Raw genomic sequence first — 19709 nt, 5'->3', positions numbered from 1 at the left:
ACCTTGAGACCTTGATTTAAATGCAGCCATGACTGACTGACATTATCCTCTGTTGCCTGCAAGAATATCCTGTAAAATGAGTTTAAACAGTTTCAACCCAGATCCTGGTAACCACGGGTGACCATAATTTGAAACAGGTTGGCATTAAATTAGTAATGCTCAGAATCCAAAAGGAAATGTGATGGGGAAACTGCAAAACACATAATGCTGCAGTGTGAGCTTTAGAACCAGGCAATGTATAAAAGCTTTTACCCTGTAACTTTGAATGTTTGATACTGACACTGGGTGGCAGCGTTGAAAAATTCATGAACAAAATGCAAATTTTTAAACAGTAATTTTTCTTTGATTCTAGAATTGAATAATAACATTTGTTCCAGTATTTTTTTTAAATCTGCAACTGAATGAGTGCAGCTTTTTTTTCCAGCCTTGCTTCAGGAAAGAAATCAAAATTGTGAATGCAAATTTGTTCCCTTCCATTGTAGCATACTGATAGCATCCATTATTGTAGGAGTTGTAAATATAATCAGCAGTTTTTGTTCCTATTCAGAAGGAGGCGATGGCGTAGTGGTATTGTCACCGGACTAGTAATCCAGAGACCCAGGGTAATGCTCTGGGACCTGGGTTCGAATCCTGCTGTGACAGATGGTGGAATTCGAATTCAATAAAAGCCTAATTGAATAAATTGAAAAAAAAATCTGAATTGGATAAAAGTCTAATGATGACCATGTTGATTGTCGTTAGGGAAGGAAATCTGCCATCCTTAACTGATCGGGCCTTTCTGTGACTCCATACCCCCGGTAATTTGGTTGACTCTTACGAGCCACTTAGCAAGCCACTCAGTTGTATCAAACCGCTAAAAACAAGTCAATAAAGAATGAAACCGGATGTACCAGCCAGTCCCAGACATCACCATCTCTGGGTATGTCCTGTCCCACCAGCAGGACACACCCAGCAAATGGTATGTAGTTGGGAGGGAGTTGCCTTGGGCGTCCTCAACATTGACTCTGGACCCAATGAAGTCTCATGGCACTAGGTCAAACATGGGTAGGGAAACCTCCTGATTACCATGCACCGTTTCTCCTCAGCAGATGAATCAGTACTCCTCGATGTTGAACACCACTTGGAGGAAGCACTGAGGGTGGTAAGGGTGCAGAATATGATTTGGGTGAGGGACTTCACCCAAATCGTGGCTCAGTAGCACCCCTACAGACTAAGTTCTAAAGCTGTTAGTCTGGTTCTGCAGTAGGTAATGAGGGAACAACACACTTGACCTCATCCTTACCATCCTTTGCCTGCTGCAGATGCATCAGTCCATGACAGTATCAGTAGGAGTGACCACCGCACAGTCCTTGTGGAGGTGAATTCCTGTCTTCACATTGAGGATACCTGGTATCGTGTTGTGTGGCACCACTGTGCTAATTGGGGTACATTTCGAACAGACCTAGCAACTCAAGACTGGGCAATCAAGAGGCACTGTGGGCCATCAGCAACAGAATTGTACTCAACCACAATCTATACTCATAGCCTGGCATATCCTCCACCCTACCATTACCACCAAGCCAGTGGATCAATCCTAGTTCAATGAAGAATGCAAGAGGACATGCCAGGAGTAGCGCCAGGGATACCTAAAATGAGGTGTCAGCCTGGTGAAGCTGCAACACAGGATTACTTGCGTGCCAAACAGCATAAGCAGTAAGCATAAACAGAGCTAAGTGATCCCACAACCAACGGATCAGGCCTAAGCTCTGTAGTCCTGCCACATCCAGTCGTGGATGGCGGTGGAAAATTAAAAAACTCACTGGTGGAGGAGGTTCCACAAATATCCTTATCCTCAATGATGGAGGAGCCCAGCACATCAGTGCAAAAGATAAAGCTGAAGCATTTGCAAAAGTCTTCATCCAGAAGTGCTGATTGGATGATCCATCTTGGCCTCTTCTGGTTGTCCCAACATCACAGGTGCCGGTCTTCATCCAATTCGATTCACACCGCATGATATCAGGAAACAACTGAAGGCACTGGATACCGCAAAGCCTATGGGCCCCGACAATATTCTGGCAATAGTACTGAAGACTCGTGCTCCAGAGCTTGCCGTGCCCCTAGCCAAGCTGTTCCAATACAGCTACAACACTGACATCTACCCGGCAATATGGAAAATTGCCCAGGTATGTCCTGTACACAAAAAGCAGGACAAATCCAACCTGGCCAATTATCACCCCATCAGTCTACTCTCAATCATCAATAAAGTGATGGAAAGGATCATCAACAGTGCTACTAAGTGGCACTTTTTAAGCAATAGCCTGCTCACTGACACCAGTTTGGGTTCTGCCAAGGCCACTCAGCTCCTGACCACATTTCAGCCTTGGTTCAAACGTGGACCAGAGAGATGAACTTAAGAGTTGAGAGTGATTACCCTTGACATCAAGGTAGCATTTGACCAAGTTTAGCATCAGGGAGCCCTTGTAAGACTGGAATCAGTGGGAATCGGCAGGGGAAGGGGGGAGAATTCTCCACTGGTTGGAATTATACCTAGCAGAAAGGAAGATGGTTGAGGTTGTTGGAGGTCAATCATCTCAGTTCCAGGACATCACTGCAGGTGTCCCTCAGGGTAATGTCCTAGGCCCAACCATTTTCAGCTGCTTCATCAATGACCTTCATTCCATCTTATGGTCAGAACTGTGGATGTTTGCTGATGATAGCACAATGTTCAGAACCATTCTTGACACCTCACATACTGAAGCAGCCCATGTCCAAATGCAGCATGACCTGCACAATATCCAGGCTTGGGCTGACAATTGGCAAGTAGCATTCATGCCACACATGTGCCAGGCAATGATCATCTCCAACGAGACAGAATCTAGTCATCACCGCTTGACAATTCAATGACATTCCCATCGCTGAATTCCCCACTATCAACACCTGGGGTTACCATTGACCAGAAACTGAACTAGACTAGCCATATAAATACTGTGGCTACAAGAGCAGGTCAGAGGCTAGGAATCCTGTGGCGAGTGACTCTCCTCCTGAGTCTCTAAAGCCTGTTCATCATCTACAAAGCACAAGTCAGAAGTATGATGGAATACTCGCCACCTGCCTGGATGAGTGCAGCTCCAACAACATTCGAGAAGCTTGATGCCATCCAGGACAAAGCAAACCACTTAAATGGCACCCCGTCCACAAACATTCACTCTCTCCTCCACCGACGCACAGTGGTAGGAGTGAGTACCATCTACAAGATGCACTGCAGAAACTCGCCAAGTCTCCATCGACCGTACCTTCCAAATCCACAACTGCTTCCATATAGAAGGGCAAATGCAGCAGACACATGGGAACATCACCGTCCGGAAGGTCCCCTCCAAGTCACTCACCATCCTGACAAGGAACTATATTGCCGTTCCTTCAGTGTCGCTGGGTCAAATCCTGGAACTCCCTCCCTAACTGCACTGTGGGTGCACCTACACCACATGGCCTTCAGCAATTCAAGAAGGCAGCTCACTACCACCTTCTTGAGGGCAGTTAGGGATAGGCAGTATGTGCCAGCGACACCCACATCCCATGAATAAAAAACAAAGTGAGACTAAGATGTTAACGCACTGTGGTTAGAGTTCGGGCAGCACTTGAGGATGATATACAGCTTCAATTTTTCTTCTTTACTATAGGAGAAGTTAAGGTTACAAGGCCAAATTACAGAAGGCAGCAACATGATTAAGACCATAGTGTTTGGTCGATATGAGCTGGATACCTGGTACCATTCTCCATACCCTGAAGAGTATGCTCGTCTTGGAAGGCTGTACATGTGTGAGTTCTGTCTCAAATATATGAAAAGTCAGACCATCCTTCGCAGGCATATGGTAAGTTGTTTGTCAGCTAAAACAGATAATTGAATTGGCTCAGTTTTAATTTAATAATTAAGCAGTTCAGTGTCCTTTGTAGAAGACAAGGTGATTTAAAATTCTGCAGCAGTTGTACACAATACATAGAAATAAAATCTGAATGGAACTTGGAATGAAAAGCTCAATTTTTATTAGCAATTCAAAAATTACTTGCCCTCTAATAATATAATTGACTTTTGCTATGTGTTTTAATAGTTTTAGCATATATCGACTATCATATGCAAAATTAAGCAATAGTTGATTTATATGGCAAGGCAGTTAAGCATTTTCGGTGACATCCTGTATGCATGCTGGTTAGTTTCTGATTTGAGCTGAACAGAATCTCCTGAGGAATATTGTGGCAGCTGTTCAGATTGAGGTGCCCAACCGAATGGTTGTAAATTACTGTCCTGAGACATAGATTCAGCCTTTCTTTTGGGCTGAAAGCATTGATCTTTTTACCAGCTTCAAGTATTGATTTGTCTGCCTGATGGAGATGAGTTATTTTTGTCTATTGCCTCAATTGCTAATTGCTTGCAGTCATTTGTCCTAACAGGCAGATCTCCTGTGGCATTCCCAGCCACATGAGGAATACGCATGTTGTTCCAGATAATCTAAACTTGCAGTAAGCAAAATTGAATTGACAAACTCCATCTCACAAAACAACTTTATGATTTTAATTTCTGAAAATTTCAGCCCCCTATTAAATCATTATGGCTCAGAAATTAATATTATTGATCAAATAGTTAATCAGAGCAAAAATATAATAATGTTTGTGTTGTATCTTCTAAGGTTATTGCCACCTATATCTGTAATTTTGACTGCTTAGAACTGCTTTTCAATTTAGTACAGAAATTATTTAAAATTTATTGTTGGCTGGGTGTATATATATATATATATATATAAAAAAAAGGACTGAAATGAAAGATTAACATTCATTCAAAAACTATTAGCACAACATAAATTATTGTAGATTTTTAATCTATATTAAGAACTAAATGTTCAATTTTATGTTTTTTCAGCATTGTTCAGGTGTATATAGTGTGTAATTATTTTGTTGTGATGTTACTTTATGATTAGTTGCTAATAAAAATTATTATTAGTATCAATTAATAATTACTAATAGAAATTATGGAAAAATAACTTAAGATAATACGTTAAACCCAGAAAAGGATATTACTTACAGATATAATTATTTTTGAAAATGAGTTAACGTTGATCAAATGCCAAAACCTAGGCAGAGCCTTTGCAGTTCTGGCATGGTGTATCATTGAGTATTTTTTGTTAGTGTTTCTAGGCCATTACCTATACATTTAGACAACAAAGGAGTGTTCCATTTAGTTCTTGAAATGTACACATCAGCAAGCTATGAAACAATATTTTGTGCTTTTCCAACACTTGTGATGGTATAATTATGGAGCCTGCTTCTTAGACAGTCCCTCAGGACCAACGATGTCTTGCTTCCATTCTAGTTCTGAGATGGTTGATGAGCCCAACGCGAGATATGCAGACTCTGCCACATGTGGGGCAGGTGGTGCTTGGAGAGTTGGATAGTTGAGTTGTTGGCTCTTTCTAAGTCCTCAACTTCACCTCTGTACGTTCGTGACTAGGTCTCTCTGTGTTCAGTGCCTTCCCAAATAGACCTTCTCCATTTTGGTCAGTCACAAGCTGGGGTTCCCATAAGTTGGCAGAGATGTTTGACCTCTTTAGGGGCGCTTTGAACATATGAACATACGAAATAGAAGCAGAAGTAGATCATTCGACCCCTTGAGCCTGCTCCACCATTCAGTAAGATGTGTTTGTGTTTCAAGTTTTACATTACCATCTGCCACCCCCGTCCCAATAACTTTTGATTCCCTTGCCTAACAAGAATCTATCTACCTCTGCCTTAAAAAAAAGTATTCAGTGACCCTGCTCCCATTGCTTTCTAGAGTTCTTATTGGAGAAAAAAATTCTCCTCATTTCTGTCCTGTAAGGCTGACCCCTAATTTTAGAACAGTGTCCCCTAGTCCTGGACTCACCAACAAGAGGAAACGTCCTTTCCATGTCCACCTTATCAAGACTGTTCAGGATCTTACACTTAATCAAGTCACCCTTCTCTCTAAGCTACAATGGAAACAAGCCCAGCCTGTCTAACCTGTTCTTGTAAGATAAACCGCTCATTCCAGGTATCATTTTAGTAAACATCCTTTGAACCGCCTCCAATGCATTTACATCCTTTCTTAAATGAGACCAAAACTGCACATGTGTTCAAGATGCAGTCTCACCAATGCCCTGTGTAACTGAAGTATAAAATCCTTACTTTTATGTTCAATTTCTCTTGTTATAAAGGATAGCATTCCATTACCCTTCTTGATTACATGCTGTACCTGCATGCTAACTTTTTGTGACTCATGCACGCAAACACCAAGTTCCCTCTGCACCTCGGAATTCTGCAGTTATTCTCCATCTAAGTAATACTCTGCTTTTCTTTTTTTCCTACCAAAGTGAACAACTTCACATTTTCCCACTTTATATTCCATCTGCCAGATTTTTGCCCACTCACTCAACCTATCTATATCTGTTGCAAAATCCTTCGCAACACACTTTCCTACCTATCTTTGTGTTATCTGCAATTTAGCTACAGTGCCTTCTCTCCTCTCATCTAAGTCATTGATATCAATTGTAAAAAGTTGGGGCCCCAGCACAGACCCTTGCTGGACCCCAGAAGTCACATCCTGCCAATCAGACAAAGACCTATTTATCCATGTTCTCTGTTTTCTGCCAGCGAGCCAATTTTCAATCCAGGGTAATATGTTACCCCCTACAGCATGTGATATTATTTTCCACAATAATCTTTGATGTGGCATCTTATCAGATACCTTCTGGAAATCCAGGTACAGCACATCTACAGGATCCCCTTTATCCACACCAGATGTTAGTCCTTCAAAGAACTCTAATAAATTGGTTAAACATGATTTCCCTTTAACAAACCAATGCTTGCTCTTCTCAATTACCTTGAGTTTTACTAAGTGCCCAGCTATAACCTCCTTAATGATCGACTCTGACACCTTCCCCACATCAAGCTAACTGGCCAAGTGTTTCTGTTTTCTGCCTCCCTCCCCTCCTGAATAAAGGGGTTACATTTGCTACTTTCCAATCTGATGGAAGCATTCTAGAATCTAGGAAGTTTTGAAAAATTAACACCAACACATCTACTACATCATTAGCCACCTTTTAAGGCCCGAGGATGAAGTCCATCCGGACCTGCAGCTCCATCAGTTTGCTCAGTACCGCTTTCCCAATGATTATAATTTCATCTGGTTCCTCTCTGCCCTCCACCTCCTGACTTACAGCTATGACTGGAATTTTTTTTTTATATCCTCTGTAATGAAGACAGAAGCAAAATATTTGTTCCTTTCATCCACCATTTCCTTATTATCTACTATTAACTGCCCATTCTCACACTCTAGAGGACTGACACTACTCCAGATGTGGCTTCACTAGTGCTCTGTATAAATGAAGCGTAACCTGCCTACTTTTTTATTCAATTTCCCTCGCAATAAATGATAACATTCTATTAGCTTTCATAATTACATTTTGTACCTGCATACTTGCCTTTTGCAATTCATGCACTAAGACACCCAGATCCCTCTGCATCTCAGAGCGCTGCAGTCTCTCACCATTTAGATAATATGCCTCCCTTTTATTATTCCTGCCAAAATAGACAATTTCATATTTTACCACATTATTCTCCACTTGCCAGATCTTTGCCCACTCACTTAACCTATCTATATCTTTCTGTAGCCTCCTTATGTTCAGTTCACAAATTACTTTCCTTTATGGCATCAGCAAATTTTCCAACCATCCCTTCCATCCCTTCATCCAAGTCATTTATGTGAATTGTAAACAATTGATGTCCCAGCACTGATCCTTATGGTACATCGCTCATTACATCTTGCTAAACTGAAAAGAATACCCATTTATGCCTACTGTCTGCTTCCATTCAGCCAGCCAATTTGTTATTCATGCCAATATGTCACCTCCTATACCATGAGCTTTTATTTTCCACATTAACCTTTGATGTGGCACTTTATCAAATGCCTTTTGGAAATCTAAGTACAGTATATCCAGCAGTTCCCCTTTATCCACAGCAAATGGTACTTCCTCAAAGATATCCAATAAGTTGGTTAAACATGATTTCCCTTTCACAAAATCATCTTGACTCTGTCTGATTACCTTAAGTTTATCCAAGTGCCCCGCTATAGCTTCTTTAACAACAGATTCTAAACATTTTCCCTATGACAGATGTTAACTGGCCTGTAGTTTCCCACTTTCTGTCTCCCTCGCTTTTTGAATAATGAAGTTCCATTTGCTATCTTCCAATCTAATGGAACCTTTCCTGAATCTAGAGAGTTTCGGAAAACTAAAACCAATGCATCAACTATCTCACTATCCACTTCTTTTAAGACCCTGGAATGAAGTCCATCAGGACCTGGGCACTTGTCAGCCCACAGCTCCAACAATTTACTCAATACCATTTTTCTAGTGATTTGTAATTTTCCTGAGTTTCTCCTTCCCTTCCATTTCCTGATTTGTAGCTGCTTCTGGGATGTTATTGTATCCTCTATAGTGAAGACTGATGCAAAATACCTGTTGAATTCATCTGCCATTTGAGATAACTTTTGAGATTCTGCTTTTCAATTTAATGCCTAGGACCTCATAAACTCTATGCGGGACCCCTTTCCTAATTCTGCCAATGTCATTGGTACCCACATGGCTCATGGGAACTGGTTCCACCCCCCGCCACTACACGTTCCTCTCCAGCCCTGAGCAAATGTCCTGAACTCTGGCTCGGGGCAGTCAACACAGTCGTCTGGACTCTTGCACTTTGCTGCAGAGAACAGTGTCAATCCCTAGAGCATTTCCGTTGTCCTGCTGGGAGTCAACTGCCATGACTGAATTCCGGGTAGAGCAGTTGCTTCGCAAGTCTGGTGCCACACATATGAATGACATGTCCTGCTCAGCAGAGCTGTTGTTGATTGATTAGCACCTCGGTTCTGGGCAAGCTTGGGAGAGATACTGCTGTTGCACCACCTTTCTTGTCACTGGATTTGGAGGATCTTGCGAAGGCACTGCTGGTGGTACTTCTCCATTACTTTGAGGTACCTGCTGTAGGTTGTCCGAGTCCCTGAATAATATAGGCGTGCAAGGATCATTACTGCCGCCCCCCACCGCCAAATAAACCAAGACTTTAGTCTCAGTTTTGAGATCCTGGCCTTCAAATACCCTTGACGTTTCGTGTTCTCATGACCCTTCAACAGAACTGAGTGAATCTAAGGAGAGGGGTGAAATATAAGCTGGTTTAAGGTGGGGGGGGGGGGCATTGGGTCGGGGGAGAGAAGTGGGGGGGGGTGGTGTGGTTGTAGGGACAAGCAAGCAGTGATAGGAGTAGATAATCAAAAGATGTCACAGGCAAAAGAACAAAAGAACACAGGCGTTGAAGCTGGTGATATTATCTCAACAAATTTGCTAATTAAGAATGGATGGTAGGGCACTCAAGGTACAGCTCTAGTGGGGGTGGGGTGGAAAGGCTAGCAGGGCATAAAAGATTTAAAAATAATGGAAATAGGTGGGAAAAGAAAAATCCATATAAATTATTGGAAAAAACAAAAGGAAAGGGGAAGAAACAGAAAGGGGGTGGGGATAGAGGAGGGAGTTCAAGATCTAAAGTTGTTGAATTCAATATTCAGTCCGGAAGGCTGTAAAGTGCCTAGTCGGAAGATGAGGTGCTGTTCCTCCAGTTTGCGTTGGGCTTCACTGGAACAATGCAGCCAGCCAAGGACAGACACGTGGGCAAGAGAGCAGGGTGGAGTGTTAAAATGGCAAGTGACAGGGAGGTTTGGGTCATTCTTGCGGACAGACTGCAGGTGTTCTGCAAAGCGGTCGCCCAGTTTACGTTTGGTCTCTCCAATGTTTCTCCTGTACAGTCCTTCTGGACTGAATATTGAATTCAACAACTTTAAATCTTGAACTCCCTCCTCCATCCCCACCCCCTTTCTGTTTCTTCCCCTTTCCTTTTGTTTTTTCCAATAATTTATATAGATTTTGCTTTTCCCACCTATTTCCATTATTTTTAAATCTTTTATGCCCTGCTAGCCTTTCCACCCCACCCCCACTAGAGCTGTACCTTGAGTGCTCTACCATCAATTCTTAATTAGCAAATTCGTTGAGATAATATCACCACCTTCAGCCCCTGTGTTCTTTTGTCTGTGATATCTTTTGATTATCTGCTCCTATCACTGCTTGTTTGTCCCTACAACCACACCACAGCACCCCCCCCCCGCCACTTCTCTGTCTACCTCCCCCCCACCTTAAACCAGCTTATATTTCACCCCTTTCCTTATTAGATTCACTCAGTTCTGTTGAAGGGTCATGAGGACTCGAAACGTCAACTCTTCTTCTCCGCTGATACTGCCAGACCTGCTGAGTTTTTCCAGGTAATTCTGTTTTTGTTTTGGATTTCCAGCATTTGCAGTTTTTTGTTTTTATCTCTTCAAATACCCTTCCTCAGTTGGCCAAAGGCTGAACTGGCACCTTGGAGGTGATAATGAATTTCATAATCTATGTCTGCCTTCGTTGAGAGGACGCTTCTCAGATATGGAAAGTTGTCCATTTTTTCCAGGATCTCACCGTTGATCTTAATTGATAAGGAGTCATGATAAGTTGTGGGAGCTGGTTGGAAGAGAGACCTTAGCTTTTTCCATGTTGTTTAATGAAAGGCTCAATTTCTCAAGTGCTTTGGAGAAGAAGTTGACAATGACCTGGAGCTCAGCTTCTAAGTGAGCGCGCACACAATGGTCAGGTGCATCCTGGAGCTCAATAACTGAGGTTGGAGTGATTTTTGATTTTGGATTGAAGTAGGGTGAACAGTTTCCCGTCTGTTCTCTCAAATTTACCTCCACGCCTTTAGGTAATATGCTCAAGTTGAGGTGTAGCACTGCAGCAAGGAAGATGGAAAAGAGGGTTGGTGTGATGGCACAGCTTTGCTTGACCACAGCCTTCACTGAGAGCATATGGTGGTGCCATTGGTGAGCATCAAAGCTTGCATGTCACCATGAATTAGGCAGAGGATGGCGACATTTCTGGAGGGCAACCAAATTTGAAGGCGAAATTCTATAAGCCTTTATGGTTGACGGTCAAAGGCTTTCATGTGGTTGAGAAAAGCCAGGTACAGAAGTTGGTGCTTTCCTCGTATTTTTCTTGGATTTTCTGCACAGTGAAGAACATGCCTCTGGTGCCTCTTAATGGGTGGAAACCACTCTGCACCTCTGGAATGGGGTTCTTCGGCCACTGGGAGGAGATGATTGAGGAAGACCCTTGCAGTGATCTTCCCTGTAGCAGACAGGAGGGAGACTCCTCTAGTTACCATAATCAGACTTGTCTCCCTTCATGAATATAGTCGTGATCACAATGCCCCTGAAATCCCCCGGCATGCACTCCTCTCCCAGATGAGGGGTATGAGGTTTTGCAGCCATCCCATGAATGTAACTCTGCTATGTCTCAGAATTTTTCAGGGAGTCCATCTGGTCTGGATGCTTTGTTGTTTTTCAGCTGTCTAATAGTTTTTTGACTTTGCTGTGGACTGGGGTGGTACCAAAATTGAGCTGGTTGGGATATTGAGGAATGGAGTCGAGGGCGTTCAAGTCAGAGGCAGATTCTCAGTTAAGGAGTTCTTCAGAGTGTTGTCTCCAGTGAACACTGATTGCCTCCCAATCCTTGATGAGCTCTTAGTGGGATGGGCCCTTGAGCGTATGGGCCATAGATCATTTTGACAACGCTGAAGAAACCGCGCATGTTGTTGGTGTTCGGGAGTTGTTGGAACTCCTGTGTTCTTTCCGCCCACTTTTTGGGCCGTAGATTTTATGCTGTACTGCTGTCTTCAGCTGCCTGTAGGACTGCTGCTTTCCTCTTAAGGTGTGGTGAAGTTTCCAATCTGCAAAAGCTTTTGCTTATATTCGATTAGGTCCTGTTTCTCTTGGTTGTTTTCATGAAACCAGACACAATGTTTCCTGGTAGAGAAGCTAAGGACCTCTTCGAAGGTGCTTGTCATGGTGGACTTTTGCATTGACCAGGCATTATGGGCATACTGGCCTTCATTGCAAGTGGATTTGAGTACAGGAGTAAATTAAGTCCAGGACTAAAAGCAATTGTGTATATGCTTGGTAAGACCCCACCTGGAGTATTGTTCAGTGTAAAGTTTCGATCTTACCTAAGGAAGGACATACTGGCCATAGAGGGAGTGCAGTGGAGGTTCGCCAGGCTAGTCCCTGGGATGGCGTAATGGTCTTATGAGGGGAGATTGAGGGGACTGGGCCTGTATTCACTAGCGTTTCGACGAATGAGTGGTGATCGAATTGAAACTTACAAAATTCTTACAGGGCTTGACAGAGTTAGAAGTAGATAGGATATTTCCCTTGCCTCGTGAGTCCAGAACCAGGGGACACTGTCTCAGAATAAGAAGCAGGCCATTTAAGACTAAGATGAGGAATTTTTTTCACTCAGAGGATGATGAACCTTTGGAATTCTCTACCCCAGAGGGCTCTGGAAGCTCAATCGTTGAGCATGTTCAAGCCAGAAAGTAAGGAAATATGGCGCAGCGGTAGATGATCAGCCGCGATCTGTTTGAAAGCTGGAGCTGGCTCGACGGGCCAAATGGCCTACTCCTATTTCCTATGTTCCATTGTAACTCCTGGTGGCTGGAGATTGAGGGGTTGACAGTGAAGCTCTGGCTGAGAACGGCAGTCTTGGTGGGATTTTTAAGGTCTTCGATGTTAATTTTCTTGTGGCATTGCTTCTGTTGCCTCCATTGTTTTGGGGACCAGGCTGGTGGGGATGGTAGATTGAATAAGGCAGTGATCTAGCAGCTGTCGATACCTGTCATGGCATGGGTGATGTGGGCGTCTCTGCAGTCCCTTGCTCGAGCAGTGATGTAGCCGAGCAGGTACCAGTGTTTTGGGCCATGGGTGTTGCCATGAGGTCTTGTGCTTGTCTCACGGGCATAACAGAGTGTTGGTTATGATGAGATCATGTTCTAGATATTTTGTCAAGAAGAGAACTCCTTTGGAGTTTTCCCTACTCCTTCCTTGCCAATCACATCCTTCCAGAGATTTATGTCCTTCCTGACTCTAGCATTGAAATTTTAGAGGAGGATCAGTTTGTTGCCTTCAGGGACTCAGGTTAAGGTTTGCTCAAGGTTGGTGTAAAATCCCTTGGCTTCATCTGTTACCTCAAGCCTAGGAGTGCATGTGCTGATGACAGTGGCATGCTGATTCCTCATTTGGGTGATCCAGGCAGTCATGAGACGCTTGCTTATCCCACAAGGGAAACCTCTGAGGTGCCAGATCTTTGGTGGGAATCCCACCTGTGGAGACATTGCTCCTTTCCTGCAAGGCCCTTCCAGAAGAAGGTGCACCCCTGCCTTGCTCCTTCATTTGACCATCTCCTGCACACCATGTCTCATTTAGGGTGGCAATGTCAATCTTGAGGAGCCTGAGTTCCCAAGCTATGATGGCAGTGCGGCACTCATGTCTGCCACTCTTTGGGTTGCCCATGAGAGTCCTGATGTTCCAGGCCCAAACTTCATTTTGATGAGTGGAAGATGCATGTACATGATTTTTTTAAAATGTGGGATGGTTGTTGCACGCCGACCATCGTATGATTGCGACAGATCTGGGCCTTAGTCCAATGGTAAGGGGATTCCAAGACAATTGGAGGCCAAGCTCTGCTGTGAAACATGAGCACAATCTGTGCATGATCATACACAGGTGCGTATCCACCCCCACCCATGCAAAGAGGGCCCATCGAGGTCTAATTCCCCATACAGGCACCCACATCATGCCTGTGGCCCCAGATTATTGGACTGTGGTTCTCAACCCTCGCAGCTACCCAGCCCATTCTTTATCTTCCCTTCAGTGCCAGGTGAAGCTGAAAAACCAGTCAAACCGGTAACCCAACACAGGCTCAGCAGGAAATTGAAGTCTTTCAATCACAGCAGTGATAGGGAAGGGCAGCGGTCTGATTGAAGATAATTTAAATATTGCAAAAGAGCAGCAAGACTGATAGAAGTTGGGTCTTACAATATATCCAAAGCAGAAATGTCAATTACGGAGTATAGCGATAAAGGTGGCAATCAATTAAGGGATGCGTGATAATGCAATATCTCCTAGTCAGCTTGGAAAGATGTCCAGCGTCTTAGCGTGAGATTTTACTGCTTGCAAATGTATTGATCTCATGTTCTATATAATATATACATAAATACATGCAATTTTATGTAAATTGTCTAGGGAAGAGTGTGTAGATAGCCTAGATTATGTTGAGATCAAAAAAGAGGAGGTGTTAGGCGTCTTGAAGAATATTAAAGTGGATAAGTCCCCAGGGCCAGATGGGACCTACGCCAGAGTACTGAGGGAGGCAAGGGAGGAGATTGCTGGGACCTTGATAGAAATCTTTGTATCCTCACTGGCTAAGGGTGAGGTCCCAGAGGACTGGGGAATGGCCAATGTTGTTTCATTGTTTAAGAAGGATAGCAGGGATAATCCAGGAAATTACAGGCCGGTGAGCCTTATGTCAGTGGTAGGGAAATTATTTGAGAAGATTCTTCGTGTTAGGATTTACTACTATTTGGAAGCAAATGAGCGTATTAATGAGAGGCAGCATGGTTTTATGAAGGGGAGGTCGTGTCTCACTAACTTGATCGAGTTTTTCGAGGAAGTGACAAAGATGATCGATGGAAGGGCAGTAGATGTTATATGCATGGATTTCAGTAAGGCCTTTGACAAGGTCTCTCATGGCAGACTGGTACAGAAGGTAAAGTCGCATGGGATCAGAGGTGAGCTGGCAAGATGGATACAGATTTGGCTTGGTCATAGAAGACAGAGGGTAGCAGTGGAAGGGTGCTTTTCTGAATGGAGAGCTGTGACTAGTGGAGTTCCGCAGGGATCAGTGCTGGGACCTTTGCTGTTTGTAGTATACATAAATGATTTGGAGGAAAATGTAACTGGGCTAATTAGTAAGTTTGCAGACAATACTAAGGTTGGAGGAGTTGCAGATAGTGAAGAGGATTGTCAAAGGATACAGCGGGATATAGATCGGTTGGAGACTTGGGCGGAGAAATGGCAGATGGAGTTTAATCTGGGCAAATGCGAGGTAATGCATTTTGGAAGTTCTAATACAGGCAGGAATTATACAGTAAATGGCAGAACCCTTAAGTGCATTGATGGGCAGAGGGATCTGGGTGTACAGGTCCAAAGATCACTGAAAGTGGCAACGCAGGTGGATAAGGTAGTCAGGAAGGCATATGGCACGCAGGCCTTCATTGGCAGGGGTATTGAGCATAAAAGCTGGGAAGTCATGCTGCAGCTGTATAGAACCTCGGTTAGGCCACACCTGGAATATTGCGTGCAATTCTGGTCGCCCCATTACCAGAAGGATGTGGAGGCGTTGGAGAGGGTGCAGAGGAGATTTACCAGAATGCTGCCTGGTCTGGAGGTTATTATCTATGAGGAGAGGTTGGAGAAACTCAGATTATTCTCACTAGAGTGACAGAGATTGAGGGGTGACTTGATAGAAGTTTACAAAATTATGAGTGGCATGGACAGAGTAGATAGTCAGAAGCTTTTTCCCAGGGTAGAAGAGTCAATTACTAGGGGACATAGATTTAAGGTGAGAGGAGAAAACTATAGAGGAGATGTGCGGGGCAAGTTTTTTGCACAGAGGGTAGTTAGTGTCTGGAATTCGCTGCCAGAGGAGGTGGTGGAAGCAGGTACGATAGTGGTGTTTAAGAGGCAGCTTGACAAATACATGAATAGGATGGGAATAGAGGGATACGGACCCCGGAAGTGCAAAATGTTTTAGTTGACGGGCAATAAGATCGGCGCAGGCTTGGAGGGCCGAAGGGCCTGTTCCTGTGCTGTACTTTTTGTTCTTTGTTCTTGTTGGTGAAATGGTGAGTAGTTACTTAATAGTGGACACTTAGCTGTTTTGCTTTGTATTATGCAAATCTTTTATTTCATTATGTTTGAGAAAGTTACATACCTTGTCTATCAAAATTACACAGTACCAAAATTGAAAGTAAGTTTCGGAGCTCAGTGGTCTCCCATGTACAGCTAATGTTCTATAAGTCATTAGGTGTTAAAACATAAAATTAATGCAATTCTCAGTACAAAGAGTAGAGATGTTGTCTTTATTCATTGTGTAAACCCAGTTGTTCTTCAATTTTTCCCTTAGGCAAAATGTGTATGGAAGCATCCCCCAGGAGATGAAATCTATAGAAAAGGAAATATATCAGTATTTGAGGTGGATGGCAAGAAAAATAAGGTACTTTTAGTTCTTAAATAAAACTAATCATATGGACCAGTCATATGCATTTTTTGTGTTATGAATTGATTGAAAGCTCCTTGGAAATTCCATAAGAAGTGTTCCTAATCCGAGCAATTTGTCTGCTTAATATAACATATTTTACGCTCCTGCTTTTCGAGTGCTTAAATATTTTACAGCATCCAAGTAATAGTTTCAAAAAGTCTTCAAAGCAGAAATATATTTCTTCAATGTTTGGAATGCTACAATTTCCCACTATGTTCACGTTTTGCTCGAGATTCTAGGGCTTATTGTTATTCTTGATAGTAATAAGAGAATAAGTGGGAATTAACTGTTAGCTGTGTCTATGGTATGTGACTTCAAGAAAGATTTTGAAGTGCCATAATCAGAGAGTGAAACTCAATTGTTTTCGTAGCCATCAAAATACTGGGTTACATTCCAGCCATTGCAAACATTGTATATGTTCTTTGCATAAAATGCTACAGTTTTGAATTTAAGCATTAGCATGTAGCAAGTGCTCAAGAGAGATGGCATTTTCCCCTATGGGTCAGAAGACTGGTATCAAACCTTGTGTCAAGACTTGAGCAATGCAATACTGAGGAAATGCTGTTTTGTGAAAGGTAATGTCTTCAGTTAAGATTTTGAGCTAAGCCTCGCCTGTCTATTTCAATGGCTAAAGTGGACATTGAAGGAATCCTCTCATTGCTGCTTTTGAAATCTTACTGTACATTGAATGGCCACCATACTTGACAATCTAAGTAGTCACTCTGTTTCAAACTAATTCATTGCGTTCAAAGCATTAAATAATAATGGTAATGAAAATGATATGATTTCTTTTTTCCTTTACTTCTATCCCTTCCTTTCCTTCTCTTCCTCCCTCTCTATCCTTTTCTTTCTTTCCTTCCTGTAGTGAACTCATCCTAAGAACGGATGTGCTTATATTGGCTGACAACTGATGTGAGCACTGAGAAAACTAGAAATAATGGCCACTCTCGAGATTATAAGGGAGTCCTTTCTTTATTCTAAAATCAGGCCTTCTGATTACTACTTTAAACAAGCACACATATCCTTAACTTAGCTGAAACTTGTTTCTTAAATAATTATGTTCGCACCTCCCAGTTGTACTGGTCCTCAACATCCAATGTAAAAATCCATCATGCATCTGCCCCATCACCTCCGGTAGGATGCAAATAATGTGCCCTTGAAACCCATGAGAATTCACTAGCAGACAATAATTTTCAGAGCAACCTTAGAAGAGAAGAACCTGTGCACAAGACACTCCAGGGACATAGTAAATGAGCTCCATTTTTTATTTTTGACTTTCATCTGACTGTCCTAAAAATCAGTTGAAATAAAGGCAGAAACCCCAGTTCCCAACCGATGTGTAATACTTGGAGAACTAGAATTCCACATTCTTTTTCATCTACCTTCCCCAGGTTTGAGTACTTTTGATCTTTTGCCCTACTCCTTTATTGTGCCAGACCAGAAACTAAGTCGTCACCTGATCCCCCTGAGCTCCAGAATTATGGTAAAGGGTTTCTTGCCAGTAAATGCCTCGATTCAAGACTTTACCAGAAAAATTTCCTTTTGACCCTGAACTGTTTGAGGAAGGCAGAATTGCAAGTCTTGTAATATTGTAGAAGTTGAACTTACATTTGTCTCTCCTGCAAGAAAGAATGTTAAATATTCCTTGACTTGGTTCTGGATTTGGCAAAGAAGGATATTGATCTTTTTGATCTTCTTAGACCCCTGAACCTATTTCCTTCCATCCAGTGAGGAAGACAGGAGATTTCCTTTCCCACTAATGATTGAGTGGGCAAAGACAATGCCTAATGTGGAAGATTTCATGTTAGGTCTATTTGAGTTCACTGATTTTAGAAGTGATGGCACTAAAAGTGATGTACTTGGCTTCTGTTTCTCTAACTAAGAAGGGAGAAATCAGCCTTATTTATGATGATCTTTGTTGCAAAGTGTCAGTGTGCCCCGATCAGTTGAATATGCTGAACAATACAGTCTTGGCTGACATGAGGAAGGCTGCATGGTTTTGATACTAAAGTCGTATTAGTGCCCATGTAATGTTGTCTCAGCATGGTTTATGGGAAAGGGGAAGAAAAGCAGACAGCAAAAAGTTTTTTATTCGGCATATGTTTCTTTTAAATTGAACCTCTGAATGATTTTTTTCTTATTTTCTAGATTTACTGCCAGAACCTATGCCTTTTGGCTAAGTTATTTTTGGACCACAAGACTTTATATTATGATGTAGAACCTTTCTTGTTTTATGTGATGACAGAAGCTGATAACACAGGGTGTCATCTTGTTGGATATTTCTCCAAGGTAAAGGACTTCAAAGTTTTAAAGTTTTTTTTGATATCTTAAGTTTACCCTCATCTCAATTGCAGAAAAAATTACAACATGTATGGTATATTTGAATGACACAGGCTACAGATTAGTGTTGACAAGATACTGGAAAAATATTGGGCTTGCATTTGCTGGAAAAATAACAGCAAGTTTAATGTACACTGTTATTAATTAATGGCCATTAACCTCCACGCTCCCTGGCATCTGATTTGGGGAGTACCCCAAAGATGTGTTGAGAAATCCCCCTGGCAAGTTCCCAAGTAAGGGTTTGAACAGCAGTTGTCCAGAAGTGCACCCTTCCTCTGGATAATTGCCCTGCACTGGGAGCCATCCAAAAATGCGATTTAAATTGGGAACTTTGGACGGTTCCGCTGGGAATAGTTACCCAGTTTAGAAAAATTAGAACCTCTTTTAACTTCAGAGTAACGATTGTAAAGACCCAGACCGAACCCCACTGACTCCACCCCCCCCCCCGCCCCCAAAACCTCAGGACCCGACCCCCATCCTTGGACAACTCCTGACCTCTGATCCCACCAATACCCCTGTCCTTGATGCTGGGGTCTCCCACAGACACCCCCAACCACCACGGACACCCACAACCCCCAAATCCTATCTATATGCCTTCCCCTGGCCCTTTAATCTTACCTGCTTCATGGTAGCTCGTGTTGTAAAAAGGGGGCATGGCCTCCTTGAATGCACTGGATCTAGACTTCGCTGGGGCCTGCGAGGAATCTTTCGATGCAGGCCCCAAGCAGCTTCGGTGAAAGGAAGTGTCAGCGTTATTTTCAAGACCAAGTAAGTTGGTATTTCTTCTAATTTCTGCAGGCCAGCACTTTCCAACACTAGTCGGAGGTTATAGCCCAATATGTAACTAGTTCAAAAATTGTGGTTAGGAAGAGATTCCACAAACCCTTGGACAATTCGCGCTGTTCAGTAGTAGCCTTGCGAGAAGTCCATCAATCTCCCTCAGTGTCAAGAAATTGCTGTTTGTGCTGTTGAAACATCCAAGCTCACTGTAGAAAGTTGAGATTGGCAATTAACAGCGTAAAGGCTCTTTTAAAAGCAGGATTTATGTTCTTCTTACAATGCCACTCATCATCTTTGGCCCAGAAAGTGAACAGTTAA

At 42.8% G+C, this 19709-nt stretch overlaps 1 protein-coding gene across 6 annotated transcripts in view; it reads left to right on the top strand.

Annotated features, from left to right (window-relative positions):
• Positions 1-19709, top strand: part of kat7b (K(lysine) acetyltransferase 7b) — a 99250-nt gene that overhangs the window by 46986 nt on the left and 32555 nt on the right. For 5 of the 6 annotated variants that reach the window (XM_041173387.1, XM_041173389.1, XM_041173388.1 and 2 more), the window contains 3 exons: positions 3657-3848; positions 16137-16226; positions 18420-18560. In XM_041173387.1, coding sequence (XP_041029321.1) covers positions 3657-3848; positions 16137-16226; positions 18420-18560 — 423 coding nt within the window. The remainder of the gene's footprint in view (positions 1-3656; positions 3849-16136; positions 16227-18419; positions 18561-19709) is intronic. The other variant, XM_041173391.1, reaches the window with a different exon arrangement.

Source organism: Carcharodon carcharias, chromosome 23 (assembly GCF_017639515.1).
Source record: "Carcharodon carcharias isolate sCarCar2 chromosome 23, sCarCar2.pri, whole genome shotgun sequence".
NCBI lineage: Eukaryota > Metazoa > Chordata > Chondrichthyes > Lamniformes > Lamnidae > Carcharodon > Carcharodon carcharias.
This window is presented reverse-complemented; position numbering and strand designations above follow the sequence as displayed.